Genomic DNA, 21,283 nt, shown 5'->3' on the forward strand with positions numbered 1-21,283 from the left:
CCGGGAGCAAGACAGGAAAATTAGTTTTTATGCCTCTAAGCACTGACGTTGCATGTGGTGGTACGAAGATGTACGTCATCACATGCGGCATCAGTGCTTGGAGGCATAAAAGTAATTTTCCTGTCTTGAAATACGCAAGAACATCATAATTGTAAGAGATCTGGGGAGATAAGCACAAGGGATAAGTTTATTGCATGCACAGTGCCAAAGACGCTTGTATGGGTCGAGGAACGCTTTCAGTATGATGGCACTTCATAGTGATCTTGGTGCGACTGGTTGGAACGACCCTTTTGAAGCTTCAACGATTTGAAAGGCCAAAAATGGCGATCACCATGGCAACTGATCCTGATCAGCCAATCACCTTGAGAGGTTTTGTTAGCTGTATGTGGGTATTTGTTTGTGTCTGGCTAGCAGGCGGGAGGGCAATGGCGCTACTTTCCCAGATCCAATGACTTTAACCCACATAGACTCACTGTGGACCCCACAAAGGGGGGCCCATGTGGGCTGCCCACCTAAGCCCCCTGTGGGCCCCACAGGGGGCTTGTGGGCTGCCCGAAAAAGCCCGCTGTGAATCCCACGAGGGGAGCCCACGTGGGCTGCCCAATTAGGCCCTGTGTGGGTCCCCCGAGGCAGCCCAGGTGGGCTGCCCAACTGGGCTCTACTTGGGCCTGACTCGCAAAAGTGACATGGGACCCACGTGGGCTGCCCAAGTGGGACCCATGTCAGCTCCCCTTCCAGATTGTGCTACTTGGGATGTTATGCCATGAAACTCAACACTGACAGCAGCAGTCAGCGGTATGATCCTGGGCGTTGCTTGGGTTTGAGCGGCAGATGTCTTGGTGATCGTGTTCAGGAACTGGAGGAGAGCACCCGGGAGCTGCAGAGGCAAGGCTACATTGGGCCGGAGGAACTGGCCACGGCCCTGAGGTGCCAGCGGCAGGCGTTCCCCTCCGGCATCGAGAAGTGCGGCAGCGATGCCCTCAGACTGGCCTTGCTCTCTTATGACGTCCAGGGTGGGAATCTTTCTTCGTTCTTTGCCTTCAGGAGTGACTCATCCTATTCTTCAAAGTAGGGTCTCCAAACCCCGGCCCGCAAGCCTGGTCCGTCCCGCGTCCCGTTTCCAGCAGGCTACTGGCGCAAAAATAAGCACTTGTGAAGAAATGACGTCGCGATGCTCACCAAACACTACATATCCATGCTGATTCTTACCCCGCAGATAGTTGTGTGCCATATTTATTTGCACATTGTCACCACCGACATCCCCCTTTTTAGTCCTCTGTTTTGTGTATGCATAACTGCGTTAAAAGTAATTTGCATTCTCACGTATATTTTGCTTAGTACCCTGTGTCATACATAGCGCCTACTGTCATCACCAGTCCTAGTACTGTTCTCATTACTCTTCTGCCTGTGCAAATATGCCAACGTTCATATTCGCTTTGGTTTTTGCGTGGTGAATTTTTCTGGGCTACAATTAAAGGGCAACTCCGCTCAATTCCGAAGATTTTGGGATAATGATTGATTTCGAATTAAAAAGCCCTAGTAAAACACACTACGTCGTTTGCTTCGCGAAAAATGGGATATATATTTTTAAATCTGATTTTAAACACGAGCGGAAATCGAAACTGAAACTTCGGCTCCGCCCGGCAACATTGGCCTCGGGTCGCCAAGTACATGGCCATCACGTGGTACGAGATGTCACGTGATCCTCGGCCCAACGACGGGCGGGATTGGGGCGGGCGTGTGGCAGGCGCGAGTGTCTGCACCGCACTCTTCGCCACGTTTTGGTGTCTACGGCATTCAACGACGTCTGCACAACTGCGGCATAAGTGTGCGCGCACGTGGTGTCCGTAGTGTGGACGAAACTCCGAGAGACGATAATCACAATCGGTGAGACGACGACGGCGGTTGTGACGCGGAAGACGGTGGTAACGGCGGGACCACGGCGGGCGGCCGGACGGCTCCCAAGAAACGCGCTGCGCAGGCGCGTTACGCCAATCACGGGAACACTGCTGAGCGTCGAGAGGCAACGTTGCTGACGTCATGCGCTACGCTTGCCCGGAGAAGTGAAAACAAGCAAAAGGGGGCCATGTAGATGGCGTTTAGCTCAATGTTGGCTCCGCCCATGCCGTAGCCTTAACTGCGCTGTTGGTTGCGCCTGAATTCGCCCGCTCAAGTCAGCTGATTTCGGCAACTTGGCGAGTTGCAAAGTTTGCCGGACCGTTTAAGAAACATTTAGACAGAACTGCGTCGTAAGATTTCACGTGTGGTCTTCCTAGGCGATAGTGAAGAGGACTGCATTGTTTTTTCAAAACCAAAAATGAAGCAGAGTTGCCCTTTAATGTACCGTAATATCCCGAGTCATCGCCCACCCCACTTTTTGGGCAAATATTGATTTAAAAAAAAAAAAAAGAAAACCAAACAATTATTTACTTATACAAATACCCCAATGCGGACTCTGCGACTTGCGAACATTTATCCTACCCCAATAACGCGGCCGCGAACCTTACAGTTGGAGGACGTCTGGGGCAAAGTAAAACGAAGGAGTGAGACGCTTCTTTTTTTTCAAACATTTCCTCCTAGATTTTCGCGACTTCGAAGTCGTGGCACATGCTTGCGAAAGGAAGACGATGGAGATAACAGAAGGAAACTTTGTTTTGCTTACGAAAGGTTTGATCAAACAAGAATAGTTGAAGTCAGAAAGATAACAGAAGCAGTAACCCTTTCAGGGATCGCAAGATTAGCAAACACCCCATATCCTGGAATGTAACCGTAAAGTGACCAGACAGGTCTCGCTTTTCCGGCCGTGCCAGCATGCTTGTGAGATGGTGCTTTGTCCCGTTTTAACTCCCCCGAACAGCGAATGGATAAAATATGTGGTTAAACAAAAAAATGCATCAGTAGAGAGGGTGCCTTCGCTGATCAACATACAAGATATGCTTAAAAGCGATGCTGATGGTTAATTTGCATATGACACGTGAACAGTACTATGAACATAGTATCTACCAAAATAAATGCATGAATACTAAAGAAATATTCCAACCTAGCGTATCAAAAGTGCATGCTAAACAGTATGTAAACTGCAAGGAAGAGAAATGTGCACGGTGTTTACGAAATAATAAGGAATGTGTGATACGTTATTACCTAAATTTAAACTTTTCAAATCTCACAACAGAACCCTCCCCCCAGGCACGAGTCCTGCTTTGGGGCTCGAGATGTAGGGTCACTCTATATGACCGCATAGTGCAAGGTCAAAGTCCGTTTCCCGTAACGTCGCAACCTCTGTTGGTGAGGTTGCGCAGTGTTTAAGACAAAGCCGACGGATAAATAAAGATTTGCTGGAACGCCTCACACAGACGTCTGTAGAGCATCCCATTTCGAGCTTCGTGTTAGTGGTGTGATCCACGCTACGTAGCAATGCAGCCTCAGCCCGCGTTGATTGCATGTCGCGCACGGACGCACGCATGTATGCACCAAATTAGAAAGTTGCGCAAGAGTCTACTTCTTGCAATGGACAGGGCACCCTACTTGGCCCGACGCCAAACTATTTGCCAACGCGATCGCCGGCTTTCCCGCTTCACCCACACCGCTCTTCGTCGCTTCTTTCGTCTGCTCGCTCGCTCGTTGTGCCTGGTTTGTATATATATCTTCTTGTTGACTTTTTTTTTTTTGACTAAAGAAGAGAACATAGCCGTGTTAAAAACAAGCTTTCACGGAGCAAACGTTTGCGCTGTATGCCGATTGGCGGTGTTCATTGTGCATATGCAAGCAACGGACTTTACGATAGTAAAACATTCTTTCATAAGTATTTCTTGCAAAAAACAATAAACTGATTTAATGTATCTCCTGTGTGGCCACGCTAGATACATGCAGAAAAATAGGCACTTTTTTCAGCTTTTTCTAACCTTTTTGTGCTTACCCACTGAGACTAGGCCCACCCCACTTTTTTTTAATGAATTTCAGGCGGCAGGGGGGTGGGCAATGATTCAGGATATTAAGGTATATCCTCTATATTTGTGCTTACAGAAACAAGCAGCTTTTGTGCATGTGAATCCCCCTTACCTTTCGGGACGCCATGGTTGGAAGGGTTGGATCTACTTCCCAAAAGGGTCTGAGACCCCCCGTCAAAATATGTGGGGGTTCTGAGATCCCCCAAGACCCTCATGACTTTAAACGCTGGAGGCTATCTTTACAAGTGCAACAGCAAAACTTTATCAAAAAATTTCCTCCCTTCCACTTCACGTGAAGATGGAGGACCAGCGAAGCTGTTACCTTTACGACGTCCAGGAAGGTGCCTAGAGGACGACGTCTAGGACAACTTCAGGGATGAATTCTAGGACAACCTCGAGGACGACGTCTAGAACGACCTCAAGGACGACTTCTAGGTTGACCTCAAGGACAACTTCTAGGATGATTTCAAGAACAACTTCGAGGACGACGTCTAGGACGACTTCAAGGAAGACTCCTAGGATGACCTTGAGGACGAGGCTTAGAGGACGATGCCTAGGACGACCTCTCAGACGACCTCAAGGACGATTTCTAGGATGACCTCGAGGACGATGCCTAAAGATGATAACAATGGGATCAGGACCATCCTATCTCTAATAATGCCAAAGAAGGCTGACTCATGCTGGTTTCCCCCTCTTTTTATTTTGATTTATTCATACTTGCCACGACCAATGGGGAGTTTTCTGTCAACATCCGCGGACGCATTTTTTTCCAGATCCTAGCTCATAACAGCTTCGCTGTAAAATTAAAGATAAAACCGGGGCATCCGCTACAAACCACATGATGCGGGAAGTGATACTGCAAATCGCGGACACGGCAATTTCGCGATGCGATGAACACGCGGGGACTCACTATGAACTCCTGTATCACAGGAAAGGATACTGCAGGTTGTGGATGCAGCACATTCGCGTTTCACAGTGCGAAGGACCCACGGAAACCCGCCGAGAGCTCGCATCTCACAGACAGCAAACAAAAACGCGGGAACCCACTGTGAACTTGACAAATGTACCGGTACCGCAAATCGCGCAGTTGATGCGACTCCCGTCAGACATCGTTTAACGTCCAACAGGAATCGGAGGATGGGCAATGTTGCGGAATTTTTATGTTATGGGTATTTAGCCGGAAAAACAGGATGGGCAATCTCTGTGGGGAGTGCGTCCTTCCGTGATTTCACGGTAGGTTTGGGTGCTGATTTTCACGCTGAATTCTAAGATGTCAGGAATGTTTGTGCTGCATATTTTTCCTCTCGGGGTCGTAACCGGACGGTTGTGACTGCTTGCCTTCCAGCGGAGACCATCAGTTTCCAGATGAAGGATGCTGTTCGCTGGCTTCACTTTTGCAACAAGCTCTGGCAGGCGACGCGCTTCTTTGTCTCAGCAGCTGACAAACTGGGGCAGAGGCCTCAATTGGCTTCGCTCCTTTCGGTGAGGCTCACCACGATCCTCCCACCACAAGGAGGAAACGTCTAAAACCCGTGTTCAGTGCCTTCGCCCACATTTGAACCATGGTGTGTGCCTGTGTTTTTCTTTCGATGTACTCTTCATTTGTTTGACAGTTAAGTTTTGAATTGTTTTCAGCTCTTGAAACGGCTACTACAGTTAAATCTTGGTATTGCGAACGTCAGGTTAACCAATATTTTAGATTGACAAAACTTTCCAAAATCTTTTTCAGATTTTTTATGCTTTCAACATAAAAATATTTCAGTACAGTGAAACGCCTTTATAATCAAGTCTTCCGGACTGGTGTAGTTTTCCGCAGTACAGGTGACTTTGTTGTAGTAGTTGAGCGCGAGAAATCAATCGTAAGGAACCAAATTTGTGCTGTCATGCATTGACGTGCCTGCGCGACATTCTTGGCGTTTTAGGAAAAGGTGTAGCGCCAAATATAGTATAAGCGACATCAGAAACGAGGTTTTGCACGTTCACAATTGACTTATCAAAAGGGGAATGGTGGCAAAGTCAGCTGGTGCATCGCAGCCTGGGGCACGCAGGGTGAAAGCTCGCGCTACACAATCTTGGCATCTCTTTTCTAAATGAAAATTGTACTGGCACGCGTTTGTGCACTCACCACTGTGTGAGGCAATTTAAAGACACCAGGCCAGCAGTTGTACCGCCAGTACCGCCACTGCAAAAATTTCTCATCTACAACCGGGACATTGGGCGCTCATTCGTGCAGTCTAATTTTGTGCCGTTCATTCAAACTTTTTTGCAGTACACTTAACTGACTTATCAAAATATGAATCGCAATAGAGCCAAACGTCTCTCCGGAACTGTGAAAATCCTTCGTTATACAGCTCACTACGTTATAAATTTCACAATGTCGCAAGCAGAACATATCATAGCGCGTGCATAATGCTCGCACGACACATTGTGTTCCCCAGGTTTATAGGAAAGATCAAGACAAGTTTTCTTCATTCTTGTTTTTAAAACAATTCAGAAACTTATTAGTATGTGATGGTGCAGATCTATTTTGGAAAACATTGGGAGGAGAATGCCCCCGATGCTATGCAGGTGGAGCTGGAACTGATGGACCGCTGGATCCTGAGCCGTCTCTCGTTTTTGGTGGAGGCGAGCCAGGCGCACCTGTCCAACGGGGACCTGCACCTGTTCACTTCTGCAGTGCAGGCGTTCGTTGTACAGCACCTGTGCGACGTCTACCTGGTGCGTACTCCGCGTATTGCGGCTGGTTCACACGTCTGCATCTGAGCGTGCTCAAACAATGCCACCCAGAAGACGAGCCCCGCACCTGTCCTCCCCAGAAGTCATCACTGGTGGATCCACTCAGTGCCACTTAGCTCGTGCCAGTGCTTCTCGCGGCATGGCGACGCCAAGACAGACGCGTCTGCCGCCTCTCAGTGACTCTCATCGAGCTTCGGCGCGTTTGCCGCTCGGGGCAGTTCGGGGATCCGCTAACAATGACGTCACACGCAGGCTTTGTCCTCTAAGTGGTAGTCTCAAGCGTGCGGCTTTCCCTCGGAGCTGCTTAATACACTGGCAAGCAGCGCCATCAGTCAGGTGGCCCTGCAACACTCCTAACCTGTATTTTACTTTCGTAATTTTTTTACATGTCGGTCTTTTAGCGTGGGCTCGAAGTAATTCTGACAATGTTGTAAGCGACAGATTGCAGCATCGGCTGTATTAGGCTCGTCGTACCGAGGAAGTGTCGCGTTGCCGAAAACAGGAGGAGTGTGCGCGCGTTTATCGGGGAGAGGGCAAGTACAGCACCCATACCCTCGCCCTTTCACTGATGATAGCCGCAGTTGAGGCACGGCACGTCCGGCCAATTGCCATAGCGCCGGGGGCCGCGTGGTTGCGCTCCTCGCAACCTGCTCTTTCTCGCGTTCGGTCGTCCATTTTCTCGGTGCTCTAAGCCTTTGCGCGCAAGAGTGGGGCAGCCGATGTATACGCCGAAGCAGGCGGCGGATGCTTGACGGCGCGAACGCGGCAGTGAGAAAGAGCATCGTCGAATATAAGCGCCAACGGCCTCGCCCCAGGTGTTAGGATGGAACGTATTCGTCATTGAGATCGTACCATGCGCAAACGTGAAGCGGTGCATGTACGAGTGAATGTTGCCGAGTGAAGAATGGACATGCTGGTGCAACTGGGCAATTTGCGCAGTGCGTCCTCGAGAGCGTGTTTGGTGCCAGCTGTTCCGTGTGTGATCTGTTGTGGTTTATGTGGAACACCGCGCGACGCAGCATCGCCGTAATTTCTGGCGAGTAGTGACGCAACATCATGGAATCGTCGCACCAGCTGATGCTGTCCTTTTGCATCACGTCGCATGGTCTTCCACATAAGTTTTTTGGCGGACGGTGCATACATTTGATATTGCAAATTCTGCAAAACCTTTACTCTTTATATGCAGGTTAGAAGTGCTCTAGGTCTACCCAATAGATAACTTCTGCATGGCAGAGTGGGTTACAAGGCAATGCAACGCACTTGTGCAGACTCAATCGCAAATGTGTGAACCAGCCTTTACACCCCACTGCCCACTTTCAGAGGTGCAGTGTGGTTGGAGAGACACCAAACTTCTTTTCCCAAAGCAGTGTTTCTTGGCTTTCTAAGGGGTTCATAATGTTACAGTTCTAACGTAATCCTAGTGCAGTTTTAATTCTTTTTATACTGCGCCCATCAAAATCTATCACCCCCGATCAAAGATTTGCGAGCCCCGTTGCAAAGCGTACAATGTGTTTCTGGACAAGTTACGGCATCCAGTGGTTAGATTACACGTTCTAGTTTCAGTTTCCGTATAGTTTTCTCCTTTTTTTCTTGCCAGGAGTTAATGACTTGTTATGTAATCAATCACACAACTGAGGAAGAGTGCTCCACGCTGTGAACATGGCGCCTTCGTGGTGCTGTGCGCCTCTTAGGAAGCATTTGAAGTCTCGCAATTTGAGGGCGTCTGCAGTGGATTTCGTTACTGATACTAGCACGAGTGAGTCAGAAGATGATTTTAATTCCGACAGCAATAATTTGTCATATAAGCCCAGAACGTCGACAGCTGCACTTTATCAAGGTTTGTTATGCTTTCGGTTTTAATTTTCGTGGTCTTTGCTGATCTCGTGTGAAAGTCCGGGCAATCTGTGCTTGTTGTCAATGCATCTGGTGGTTAGACTACCGTAATATCCCGAGTCATCGCCCATCCCCCAGCCGCCTGATATTCATAAGAAAAGCGAGGTGGTGGGCCATGTCTGTGGGTTAGCACAAAAAGTTTAAAAAAAGCAGAAAAAACCGCCCATTTTTCTCTGCGTATCTAGCGCGGCTGCACAAGAGATACATTAAACTCAAAACTTGAATTAGTGTTATTGTTTTATACAAAGAATGCGCATGAAAGAATGTTTTACTATCACGAAGTCCATTGCTTGCATATGTGCTATGAACACTGCCGATCTGCATACAGTGCAACGTTCGTTCCGGGAAAGCACGTCTCCGCCATGTTCTCGTTAGTAAAAAAAATAAAAAGTAAAAGTCTATAAGAAAATATAAAAACCAACCAGGCGCAACGAGTGAGCGAGCGGACCAAAGAAGCAACGAAGAGCGATGCTGAGAGAGAAGTAAAGCCAGTGATCGCGTTGGCAAATACTTTGGCGTTGGGCCAAGTCGGGCGCCTTGTCAATCGCAAGCTCTTGCGCAACTTTCTTCTTTGGTACGTACATGCATGCGTCTGTGCACGGCATGCTATCAACGGTGGTTTGAACTGCTCTACAAACGTCAGTGTAGGGTGTTCCAGCAAAGCTTTACTTACCCATTGGCTTTGTCTATAACATTGCACAACCGCGGTCGCGATGTGCCCAGAGTAGGAAGGGGTTCGCTCCTTCTCCAGTATATGGGACGTTCACTTATCTCGGGATCCCTGAATGGGTTACTGCTTGTGTTATCTCTTCAACTTTTTTTTTTTTTTTTACAGCGGAGTTGTTAAGGGTTAGTTTCCTTAGGATCATGTCCGGTACAAACAAATGTTGACACCCGTGGTCAACACAACACTCTGCTTGCCGCCGTCGCTCATAGATCGCGGCAACCTTTCCAGCCTCAGCAACCAGACAACTGGTTCCTGCCGTCGCTCATAGGTGGCGGCAACATTTCTTTGGAGGAAGAAGAGCGGGAACGGATTGTACGGCAATGTGCACAGCAGCGCGAATGGTTTTGCAATTGCTGCAGGGCCGCTATCAAGTTCCACTGCGTCGAGCACTTCAGGTTACCTTGCGAAAAAAGAGCATACCACTCGCCTGGAAAGCCACCGCCGAGAACAGAAGCTACAGCTCCGCTGCTCTTCCTTCACCAAAGTAAAAAGGCTGAAAGTTGTTTTTTTTGGGGGGGGGCTAATTGTTTTGTAAGGAAAACAAACTTTTATTTTGTTATCTCTATCGTTTTCTTTTCGCATGGATACACTATGACTTCGGGGTCACTCGTGGCGGAAATGCGTAAACAAAGAGAAGTGTCTTTCCCTTATTCGTTTCACTTTGTCACGGACGTCCCCCAGCTGTAAGGTCCGCGGCCGCGTCATTTGGATAGGATGAGTGTTCGCAGATCGCAGAGTCCGCGATGGGTTATTTCAAGGTGTTTTGTTTTGAAATCGATATTGGCCCGAAAAATGGGCTGGGCAGTGACTCTAGTTTGAGTATCTGTATAGTACATTTGTTTTGGTTTTTTCATGAGATGGCAATCTATCACAAACAAACACACAAACAAGCAGATAGCGTCCGCCGTTCGAACATGGCATCTACACAAAAGATTTTCGGGTATTCTCAGCCAAGTTGAAGGATTTCAAATGGAAGAAGGCAAAAAGAGGTGATGTTCGACGGCTACGGGATCGTCTTCAAAGGAAAGACCGACTTGTCATACGCATGATGAGCACTGTACATACTGCCAACAGGAACGTGCTTGCGAAAAAAAGTGCTAAAGGAGGGAATAGATGGTCACAGATCTCCATCAAGAAGCCGCAGCTTGTCAACAACAACAATGCCGAATGCTTGATCAGATCATACAACATCCTCATGAGGTGTATCCGGTGGGTGAAGGCTCTTCTTTCCCTGCATTGACATTCTAGCTGTCCACAGCTGCATTCTTCTTCAGGCACACCGTTAGAAGTACCCAAGCATTCATTACCTCTGTAGAAGTGCGTGCTTTGATCAACTGGCATTCCGAACGGAGCTCACCCAACAGCTTTTTGGACTTGATGTAGGGTGTGCCCGACCTCCTTCTACCCCTTGATGGCTGCGTCACAAACCCCCCCAAAAAATGGAGAAGCAGTGCAGCTGCAAACTGCTACAAGGAGTGTGAAGTTGAGCATAAGACAAATATCTTCTGATGTACCTGCTACATTTAACTGTGTTTTACCACGTCTAGAAACTGATTCACCGAATGGCATATATGCCACACGTTTGTTTTAATGCTGTTTTTTTTATCTAAGAGCACTGCAATTTGCAACCTTTCTTGCTATTAAAATTTAGCATATTTTGTATATTTTGAAATTTTTTAGCTGTTATCTTTTTCTTGAAATGTCTGCATATCCTTTTTTATTCTTGTTGTGTTGGCCCCCTCTCCCAACAGCTGACCAAAAAAAAATATTTTTCGTTAAAAAAAAAATGTTATCTTTTGATACTCATACAGTTGAACCTCGATTTAACGAAACCCAATTTTAAAAATCGGGTTTCGTTAAAGTGGCGAAAGTCTCGGGACGAGACTTCCGCCACTCACTCTCTCCTCTCCACTTCTCCGTGCGGCGCGAGGGTTTCGGTTTTGGTTTCGAGCAGTTGCGTTTTTTGGCTTTATTAAAAATATGCGTGGCTCTGTAGCAAAATTTTAATTGGGTAGTATTCTGACACCATAATAATTTGCCTAACAAAAAATGAAAAAAAAAAAAAAATCTTTTTTTGGGGTTGTCAGTGTCTCTTTAAAAATGGACAGTTTTCCTGTGGTAAGGAAACAGTTCATATTCTTGTAGTGCACGTCAACTTGTGCTACTATGTTTGGGTTTAAGGTGCTTTCAAGCACTGTTACAGTGGAGCAGTTAATTGCCACGGTGTGCATTGGAATTTTCCTTTATTTCTAGAGTGTGTGACAAAATGGTACCATATTTTCTCAACCCTAGTTTGTCCACAGGGGCAAGTTTTGGCCATAAAAAATGTTTTTTTTTTCCTTGAGCAGTGCGCATCTGGTGTGTAGAAAGAAAAAGCAGTAGCAACTGTTGCATTTCATGCACAAGTCTACTTGGCAGTAGTATATTTCAAATATTAAACTAACGTAAATGACTTAATTTTCGCAAGGACCTCATTTTCGTGAATTTCGCGAATCACCTACAATTTGCAAAACATGGGTCCCGCAAACAATTCCGGTAAAATGTAAACACATTGGAATCTATATTGAGATCCCACCGCGTCGCGAAAATTAGAACCCGCGAATTATTTCAAAGCTTCAGCTTTGATCTAAATCGCGAAATATTGGGCCCACAAAAAATAAGTCGTTTATAGTATTGTATTCTATCGCATTGTTTCCCTCATAAGTCTTTACTTTATTAAGTGGAGGCAAAAGAGGCCCGAATAAGCTCAATTCTGGCCAGTTTTGCAGTGCCACGTCTCAAGAAGGTACCCTACCACCACCCTGAATAAAGATTTGTGCCACGGTGACTGATGCAAATGGTGGTTTAAAATTCAATATTGCTTTTATACATGTTTATCATACAAGCAACATATTTCAAGTGCGATAGTCAAATGAGAGTTGCACCGAGTGAATGACCAGGGTATTTAGGGATTGATTTCTGCCGTTGTCTTTTGCGTGGCAGGAGAGCATCAAGCCTGCAGTGTGGGGAAACAGCACCGAAGACATCTCACGCGTGTGCAGCGTCCTCCACGCCGTGCTAGACGTCACGCTGAAGACGCTGTCTCCCGCCGCCCCTTTTCTCACCGAAGAGCTCTACCAGCGCCTGGCATTGAGGTTTGGTGGCTGCGCGGCACCCAGCATTTGCGTCGCCCCTTACCCGACCAGGGACCAGGTGAGGCCCTTGGCGTCCTCTGTTCGGTGTGTTCGGCAACGCACGACGGCCGTGTTTTAAAATTTACTGAGTCTCACTTTAGGGCAGGGGTTCTTCGAGCTCTTCTATTTCAAGGAATGCCTATCTGTTTCTCAGTAGCCGAGAAACCCTTCCGATGTCAGCATTGATGCAGTAAAGCAATGCAGAAGCCAACAGACTTTGTTAACAGTAATGCACAAACTAGGAAGTGGTTGGCTTATAGTTAAGCATTAATGGGTGGCTCAGATCTGCTAAAATAACACCGTAAAATGTCTGGGGAGGGCCCACCTCACTTTCACTGAAAACTGGGTTAATTTAGACATGGGCGCTTGTCCAGTCAAATGGGGCACTTATAATTTGCAGAATTCTAAAGTTTGGGAAGTGTTAATGGTGGGCGCTTCTGCAGTATTTTATGGTAAACTGCAAAGACTAGGGGTGGGTGTGAATACTGGAATATGGGAATTGAATCGAATAGAAAGTGCCTGAATAATTCGATTTGCAAATTGAATTTTTAGTATTTGGTAACTCGAATATTCAATATATTCAGCCAAAGACGTGCGGTCGGTGCAGAGCTGACAAAAAAGCTTTTTTTTCTCCCGATGTTAGCGCCGTGTCGTGATGTTAGACCATGCGAGAAACACCTCTTGGTCCTAGCATTCCTCAAAAATCTAATGCACAGGTAAGAAGAAAAGTAACGAACGCCACAAACTTTATAGCACGCAGATTTACTCATGATCTTAACACAATCTGCAATCTAACCTTGAATCACAACCGAAACATCCCGTTTGCGCCCCTTCCAGAGAGAAAATGTTGGGAGGCCGGAATTCCGCGCCATGCCTAATTCTTTTCATGACTAAAGTTCCTCGTTTCAAATGGAAGCGCCGATGTAAAACACATTTGCCACACTCGCATAAATCAGTGGCTGCATGATCACAGAAAGGAAACCACGTTAACCACACCGATGAAACCAGCCGAGTAATTGTCACCATTCTTTTGTAACCACAAGCCACAATTTCTGATTTGGACCTAAACGGAACGGAAAAATAGTGTGCCTAGGTTTGAGAGTGTTTCCAACTGTTGGATAGTCGCATTTGAATTACGAACTATGCGAACTGTGAGAAGGTGACGAAAAGACGAAAGCGTCGATCGGGATTGGACAGGCAGGACAGGCATCGTCGCTCTTCCGTTTGCTTGCCTTTGTTCTACGCGAGAACACAACACATGCACACTTACGACCAATCTGCGCTGGAGCCGTCTCCGTGGTTTCAGTTTCGCTTGCTCCTTCTTTTAAATCTAGGCTCTCTAAAACAGGACAGATGGACGGAGAAATGGGTGCATAGCGTCAGTTGAACAGTGACTTGTGCCACCTAGCCACATGTTTTTTTACTTAAGATTATATGTTTAAGCCTGTTTACTCAGATTTTGCCCCCATCTGTTTATGTGAAATAAAATCCCGAGTCCCCTTTTTCTTCCTAAAATTGAGACCAAATATTGCAAAATGCCCCTTTTCTGAGATACATAAATATAAAAAAAGGACATGTCGCGGTATTAGGTCGTGCTTTTAACGAGAAAAAAAGGCATGCCTGGCTGTAACCTTAGTTTTTTGTGACGCTCAAGGTAGATAGATTATGTTTGCGCCATAAAATTGTACCTTTAGTGTCTGATGTCCAGCAGCAACTGCTTTTTCTTCTTTTTTTTTTTATTAGAACTTAAATACATTTGAGCTTTTGTTTCGTACAAGATGCATATTTTGCACCAGGCGCATACTCTGCAGATATTATAATAATCTCATTTGCAGCACTCTTTGAAAAAATGCTACAAATAAAATCACTATTCGATATTCGATTCGATATTCAGCTTTTTTTTCTTAATTCGATTTGGTATTCGATTAGAAAATTACTCTTCTGTATTCGCTCACCTTTAGCAAAAACACTTCGCTTAGGGGCAGGGATAATCGAAGAAATTGGGAACCCATAAGGCGTTCTCTGGGGAACCCTCGGGTTTTTAAAAACACAGTTTCAGAACCCATGCTCTCTGGGAAATGTTTTGTACCTTGGTGTTCGAAAACCTAGCTGCACTCAGCGTAGCTTTACCTAGGTATGTTTTCGCGGGACATGACCCGCCGAAGTGAGTTAGTTTCACTCGAGTAAGATTTCAAGCACAGCCAACAAGGGAGTGGCCACAAAGAAATGCACCGTGACTTCTCGTGGTGGTACTCTCGAGGAGAAACCAACTCAAAGCCTTTTAACGACTTTGGCGTCACGCTTATGTCTCCAGCTGTAATTAAAATTACAGGAGAATTAGGAAAATACTGTTTTGTGCTTCTTTTTAGAGCGCAGCTCTTAGGGGCCCGTTTCCGGCTTGAGTGGCGTCGGCGTAACCGCGAGGTCACTTGAACCCCCCCCCCCCAAGGTCACGTGACCCCCAGGTCATGTGACCCCACAAGGTCACATGACTTTCCAGGTCATGTGACCCCTCTAGGTCACGCGACCCCCCCCAGGTCACGCGACCCCCCCAGGTCACGCGACCCCCCCAGGTCACGCGACCCCCCCCCTTGAGGTCACGTCCCCCGAGGTCACAAGACCCCCCTGACATCACACGACCCGCCCCTGAGGTCACGTGACCTCAAGGAGTCACCTATCCCTCAGTACGCTTCTATCCTCCTCCTCAAGAGCTGCGCTCTAATCCAGTGTTACAGGGAATTGTAAACGGCTTTCATTTTTTATAGAAGCGTCGGTCATAAAAGCAATCGGGTCTGTGCTACAGGGCCTCACAGGAAGCGCAGGAAAAGAGCTCGTACGTTTGGACGAGGCTCGCAACTTTTTAGGTGCATAGCATTCATAGCGCCAATTTTGGGGATTTTGTGTCCATGGCATGTAACCTTGACGATGTCATAATGCCCCGTGACACCGTGATGTCATGGAATGTCACAGTGTCATGAGACACTTTGATGGCTCTTAACGTTCACAAAATTCTTGCAATGTACCCTTCAGTGGCCTCCTTGCTATGCCTGGTAGAGGAGGGGCACGATAAGGCCCTATAAATAGTATGCATTTAGAACGCCATCGAAAATGCCAGGAGAGCCAATTGCTTTTCAAATGTTCATGCTAATCTTACAGCATTACTGTTTCCTTCATTTCCATTGAAACCATAGAGGCTTGCATCGTCTCTTCATACGTTTCATTGGTGTTATCTTTAAGGTGTGATTATTACTAATGCCGATGGAGACAATAGTGGTCAGCTTTCGGGCCACTCGTAGGAGTTACTCACAGTAGATTTTATCTGCCTCCGATTTGACATAGTTTGCTCAATAATGTTTTTTTTTCATCTGCAAAGTAATATTTTGCCCAATTTTTATAGAAAATTCTTTCCAAGCAGCTTGATTACGATTGTATCCAAGGTGCCTGGAGTGCTCCGTTGCAATATGTGGTTTATTTTTACACAGACGCAATGCAGAAATTCATTATGTAACCTCCAGAAAGCAGTCGTCATAATAAAGTACACATTATGTATGGTATCGCAATAAGCAGATTGCACTGTTATATCTTCCATGAACCGCATCATTCTGGTTAAGGGGCAACACTGCTTCTAGACCTTTTTCATATAACTTGTTTTTCAATTCAATTGAAATCTGAGTAGCTTATCTGCTGTTACAATCTGATTACAAATATTTACTTGGTTTTGATGTAACCTAATTAGTTCCGTTAATATTGAAAATTTCATTTGCAAAGATTATGAAAAGGATTAAGACAAATTGAATGCTGAAATCAGAAAATAAACATATTTCAGTAACTAAGAAGTCTGTGGAATCCAATAAACATAAATGAAAGCTCTAGGGAGACTTATAGGCCTTTTAGGACTTGAATTTTCCAATTTCAAAATGATTTATTGTAGGATGCCTAAAAGGCACCTAAAAAAAGCCGGATATCATATTTAATATATTTATACCCTTTATTGCATACATCACACATACACCTACCAGAGAGCAAAAAAAATGCTGAAGATCCGATCTGTACAAGAGATGTGGCTTTCATAAAAAGTTTGTAAATAGACCACTCAGAAATAATAGCACATCTACAGACCCATTTTACATTGCTTCCAAAACAATATTTCAAGAGGAAGAGAGAGAGACTTATTTCACGAAAATCCTTCAGGACAAGATGACAATCTTAAAAAAAAAACACAATTTAAATAATATATCTTTCTTTTTTCTTTTTTTTTCCGAAGAGCAGTGTCTTTTCTTAATAAAAGTGTGCCTTGGATGATGTTACTTGTTAGATGTCCACTATTCTGTTGTCATCACGCATGACCGAGGAAAAGAGTGTGTGGAAGCAGCAAATGGATGGTTTGCAACTGTTTCTCTTATGGAAAGAAGCTGGATTTTTAGTTTCATATACTCTTTTATTTTTTTATTTAAGGACTTGTTGATTGCTTGTACAGAGGCCAAGGCAACAATTGAGTACTGGTAGTACAGCAAAAACGAAACATCATGAGTTGAACAGCTTCATAAGCACACAGTAACATAATGTAGTGCAGGCAAAGGAATGAAATATCATAAATTTAACAGCTTGATAAGTCATCAGTAGCTTGCGATAACACACATGTAACATGAACATGAAAATAAACTAAAAAAGGAGTGGGATACATGAGTGCTTTGTGGCAGAGCGAGATGAATAAAGGGGGATAAGTTGCTGTTACCCATACGTATGTTGCACACGTCGTTGGGTATGAGTGATTGCAGGCTGACAGAGTGTCTTTCAAGGGAGTCTAGGTCAACGAGCTCTTGAGGGAATCTGTTGACAGGTACTTAGGAATCTTGTTTCTGTCTGGGGTGCATGCATGCCTGGTCAGAGACCCTCCACCAACATCTGCAATGGGGCATAACCCGTGTCATGTGGGATGGCTATGTTCCTTTTTCTCAGTGGGACCAGTGGCGTAACGAAGACCTCGAGAGGCAGGTGCGGTTGGCCCTGGAAGTGGTGACCACTCTGAGGAACGTCCGACTCTCCTGTGGCATCAAGGAGCCCTCCGGTGGGTGTTAACTGCTCCCCCCTCTCGCCACCTTTTATCGGCAATTGGTTACTACTATACCTCATTTCGTCTTACGATGTACAGTCAAATTCATGCGGTAGGAAGCTTCTGGAGGCGACGTGAGGCCACCAGGGGTGAAGCCAGAAGTGTTGTGGGACATGCCCCCGACCATGACCAAAACCAAGAGACGCTACTGGGCGAAAAGGAGAGCTGACTTTGTGCCAACAGCTGTTTTGGCCACCCTCAGAGCGACAGCAAAACTTTATAAAAAATTAGGAAAACCCCCCCCCCCCCCCCCCCCCCCCCCCCCGACCCCACAAACCACGTGAAATGGGAACTGATATCACAGATCGCAGGCATGGTGAATCCGCGTTCCCCGGTTTGATAAACACTCGGGAATTCACTACAAGCTTCACTGTCACAGGAACAAATACCGCAGAATGCGGACACAGCAGATTTGCGCTTCACGGTGCAGTAAACATGCGAGAACCCAATACAAACTCGGGTGTCACTGGAACCGATACCGCGCGCGCAGGTCGCAGACAAAAGCGCAGAAACCCTCACGAGCTCGATGACGGGAGCGAGTATCGCAAATAGATTTCTTCCCAAATTCGGAGCACCCCATTGCGGCGAAGTGCCACGCAGTGTTCTCTGGGAACTAGTTGGCCATTCAGTTTCTGCACATTGGAGCAGACCCCAGGGGGAACTATCAGACGGCGTTTTCCAACAACAATTGCTGCATTACATCTCCTACACCCAAAGATATGAATATATAATGCACAACACGCCTAAAAGTAACAATAATAGTAACGTTAAGAATCTTCACGCAATAGACCCTTTCCGGAATTCAGTCTGGCCACTTTGATCATTATCATCATCATCTGAAAACGGCATATGTGCTATACTAATGGCGGCCTTCTGTTTACTGATGAAGGAAGAAGTTGAAGATGCTCCTAAGCAGATGATTCGAGGCCTAATATATACATTCCAGATGTTAGCGCGGCGTGAAGCAGGAATTGGACGCAAGAGCTGCGTAAGCGTTCATTTCTAACTCGGTCCCAGTCAATCTGTTAGTAGCACTCACTCGGCTTCAAAGCCACTTGATGTATAGAACTCTATCAAGGTGTCGATGTGGGTTGGCGCTTCGTTCCGACTGGCTGCATTTGTGTTGCCATCGACACTAAAAGAAATTGAAAAATAATTGTCGTGAAGTGCACATTCTCCTTTATCGTTGACCTTTAAGTGACGGAGCCCTATTAAATACTGCAGACCACAGGTTCATTGCCGCCATTAGTATAGTAAAAGATAAACTGCAATTTGAGTCACCAGATGGCACTGAATTCCGGAAAGGGTCTATTGACTACCGTATTTACTCGCAGAATGAACACACTTTTTTTTCCGAAAAATCGATGCAAAGTTGGGGGGGGGGGGGGGGGGGGGGCGTTCATTACGTGAAGTAAAATTTTTGCATCTGTATTGTATTTACTCGCGTAATGAACGGACCTTTTATCCTGAAAAATCAAAGTAACTTCTTATTTCTTTGCGCGTGGCGCCGGACCCCGTAACCAAACTAAACTGTGCAAAAAAAAAACAACCGTTTTCTTTTTTTTTAAGAATTCCTTTAATTCTTTTTTTTTTTTTTGTCGCCTTTCGCAAGCTGTTTTGTTTGCTTAGGCGTTGCTTAGGCGGGGGCTCTCCGCTTATCTTTCTTATCTCCTTGTGCGCGGCGCGCGATGCACGACTCCCCTGTAACCAAACTGCGCTGTGCAAAAATAAAGAAAAAAAAAAAAAGAGCTCCTCTTTTTCTTTTTTTTTTCAGTTCCGTGGGGTTTTTTTTGTTTTTTTTTCCTTTTGCCGCCTTTTGCAAGCTGTTTCGTTTGCTTAGAGGGCTTCTCCAGCGCGCGGCGCGCGACCCCCTGTAAACAAACTGCGCTGTGCAAAAAAAAAAAAAAAAAGGCTCTTTGTTTTTGTTTTTTCGCAGTTCTGTTTTTTTTTTTTCTTTTTGCCGCCTTTCGCAAGCTGTTTCGTTCGCTTAGAGCCCTTCTCTTTCTTACCTCCTTGCGCGCCGCGGCGGCGCGCGAACCCAAAGTCCAGACTGCGCTGTGCAAAAAGAAAAGCTCCTCTCCATGTTTTTTTTCCTTACTTCCTTTGGATTTTTGCGAATTTTTTTAACGCCTTTTGCAAGGCGTTTTGTTCGCCCACGCTGCCCATGCATTCGCGACCTCGTTGCACCAGGATAGAAAAGTGCGTTCATTTCGCGCGTGGGAGGAGGAGGTCAAAATTTTGACCTCCGAGTTGGGGGTGCGTTTATTGCGCGAGTGAAAAAAAAAGTCGAAATTTTGAGAGCCGACTTGGGGGGTGCGTTCATTACGCGAGTGCGTTCATTGTGCGAGTAAATACGGTATTTTCATTGGCCAAATTTTACGGAAATGCTGGGGACCCCGAGGATGGTCCCCCCAAGAGAAAATAGTGTCCCGTGTATTTCTATTGCTGCGAGTTTATGCGGACGTCTTGCCATCTAGAACCGGTCACTTTTATTGACTAAAGCCCAACAAACAGTGTGCCATCAAAAACAAGCTTTACGAAATTCGCTCGAGTGCCCCTTCAAGGCTGCTTCACACATTCACACTTCAGTGTGACCGAGTTTGTTAACCGCTTACGATGAAAGAAAATGCTACTGGTGCCATCTATCAAGTGACCCTGGAACTGCATATAGCAAGACTGAAGGTCTTGCAGTACTTGCGAAATCAAATCTATGGACTATCTGTGGGAAATGGTTCGCAAACAGAAATGTGTGACCCCCGTATTGCTCTGTCACCATATCCGAAAGGGGGTATCCGAAAGGGTGGCGTGGCCTCGTCAGGCACCCGCTGCCTTTTGCCACGTGTCTCCCAAATCAATGCTTGTCTCGTATAGACTGCCTCGAACGAGCTAACAAATTATGTCGCCGGGGCCTTGCACGGAGGTTGTGCCATCTTGTAAACGAGCGACCCGATTCCTTGTTCTCCTCGTCAGCGCACGTGGCAGTGGAACCAAGAGATGCCGGCTTCCTGCACGACCTGGCCCCCATCGTGCGTCAGCTGGCGAGGGTACGGGAGTTCAGGGTGGTGCACAGGGGCACCGCGGGACCGCCCGTCGGGGAAGGGTGGACACCGGCACCCGTGGGCTCGTGGGCCGACGTCTTCGTGGAGACCGACGTGAGTGTGTCGGCGGCGAGAGCCCCCATTGAGATACTAATAATGAATAATAATAATGCTTCGCTTGTCTCGTGCCCTGGAAAAACTAATCGGTTGCAGTACGGTGGCATATATGGAGGATCCTACACCAAAAATATGCGGAGCGCAAGTTTGTCTGCTTCTTTTGCAGGGGTCGTGTCAACGTCAGAACGCCGAGCTTCGATCGGCTTCGATGGGAAGGATAGCGGATAGACCTCGAGGCAGCTGGCATTGAGGTCTACCCACTATCCTTCCAATCAGAGCCAATCGAAACTCGGCATTCTGACGTCACGGCAACCCCCCCCCCCCCCCCCGCAAGAAGCAGGCGAACTTGCACTCTGCATATGCACTATCGCCACAGTGCCTGGAACGCGTCTTTGACCGGAGCGTTTAGCGTCCCGTACCGCCCACGCATTGAAAGTGGCCCCGAAGGGGCAACAAATTGATGTCGCAAAAGCTGGAGTGACCCGCCATCAAACGTCACGATCCTGGTGGTAGGTCGGGGAAGTTGAGGCAAAAAGTGC

General features: G+C 46.5%; 1 protein-coding gene across 4 annotated transcripts in view; it reads left to right on the forward strand.

Moving 5' to 3' along the window:
- LOC8024554 (valine--tRNA ligase, mitochondrial) overlaps positions 1–21,283 on the forward strand; it is an 88,050-nt gene that overhangs the window by 49,084 nt on the left and 17,683 nt on the right. For 3 of the 4 annotated variants that reach the window (XM_029990573.4, XM_042292612.1, XM_042292611.1), the window contains exons 18-23: positions 854–1,013; positions 5,293–5,429; positions 6,516–6,665; positions 12,286–12,495; positions 17,436–17,544; positions 20,560–20,741. In XM_029990573.4, the coding sequence (XP_029846433.3) occupies positions 854–1,013; positions 5,293–5,429; positions 6,516–6,665; positions 12,286–12,495; positions 17,436–17,544; positions 20,560–20,741 (948 nt within the window). The remainder of the gene's footprint in view (positions 1–853; positions 1,014–5,292; positions 5,430–6,515; positions 6,666–12,285; positions 12,496–17,435; positions 17,545–20,559; positions 20,742–21,283) is intronic. The other variant, XR_006078121.1, reaches the window with a different exon arrangement.

Source organism: Ixodes scapularis, unplaced genomic scaffold (genome assembly GCF_016920785.2).
Source record: "Ixodes scapularis isolate PalLabHiFi unplaced genomic scaffold, ASM1692078v2 PGA_scaffold3__209_contigs__length_174095766, whole genome shotgun sequence".
Lineage (NCBI taxonomy): Eukaryota > Metazoa > Arthropoda > Arachnida > Ixodida > Ixodidae > Ixodes > Ixodes scapularis.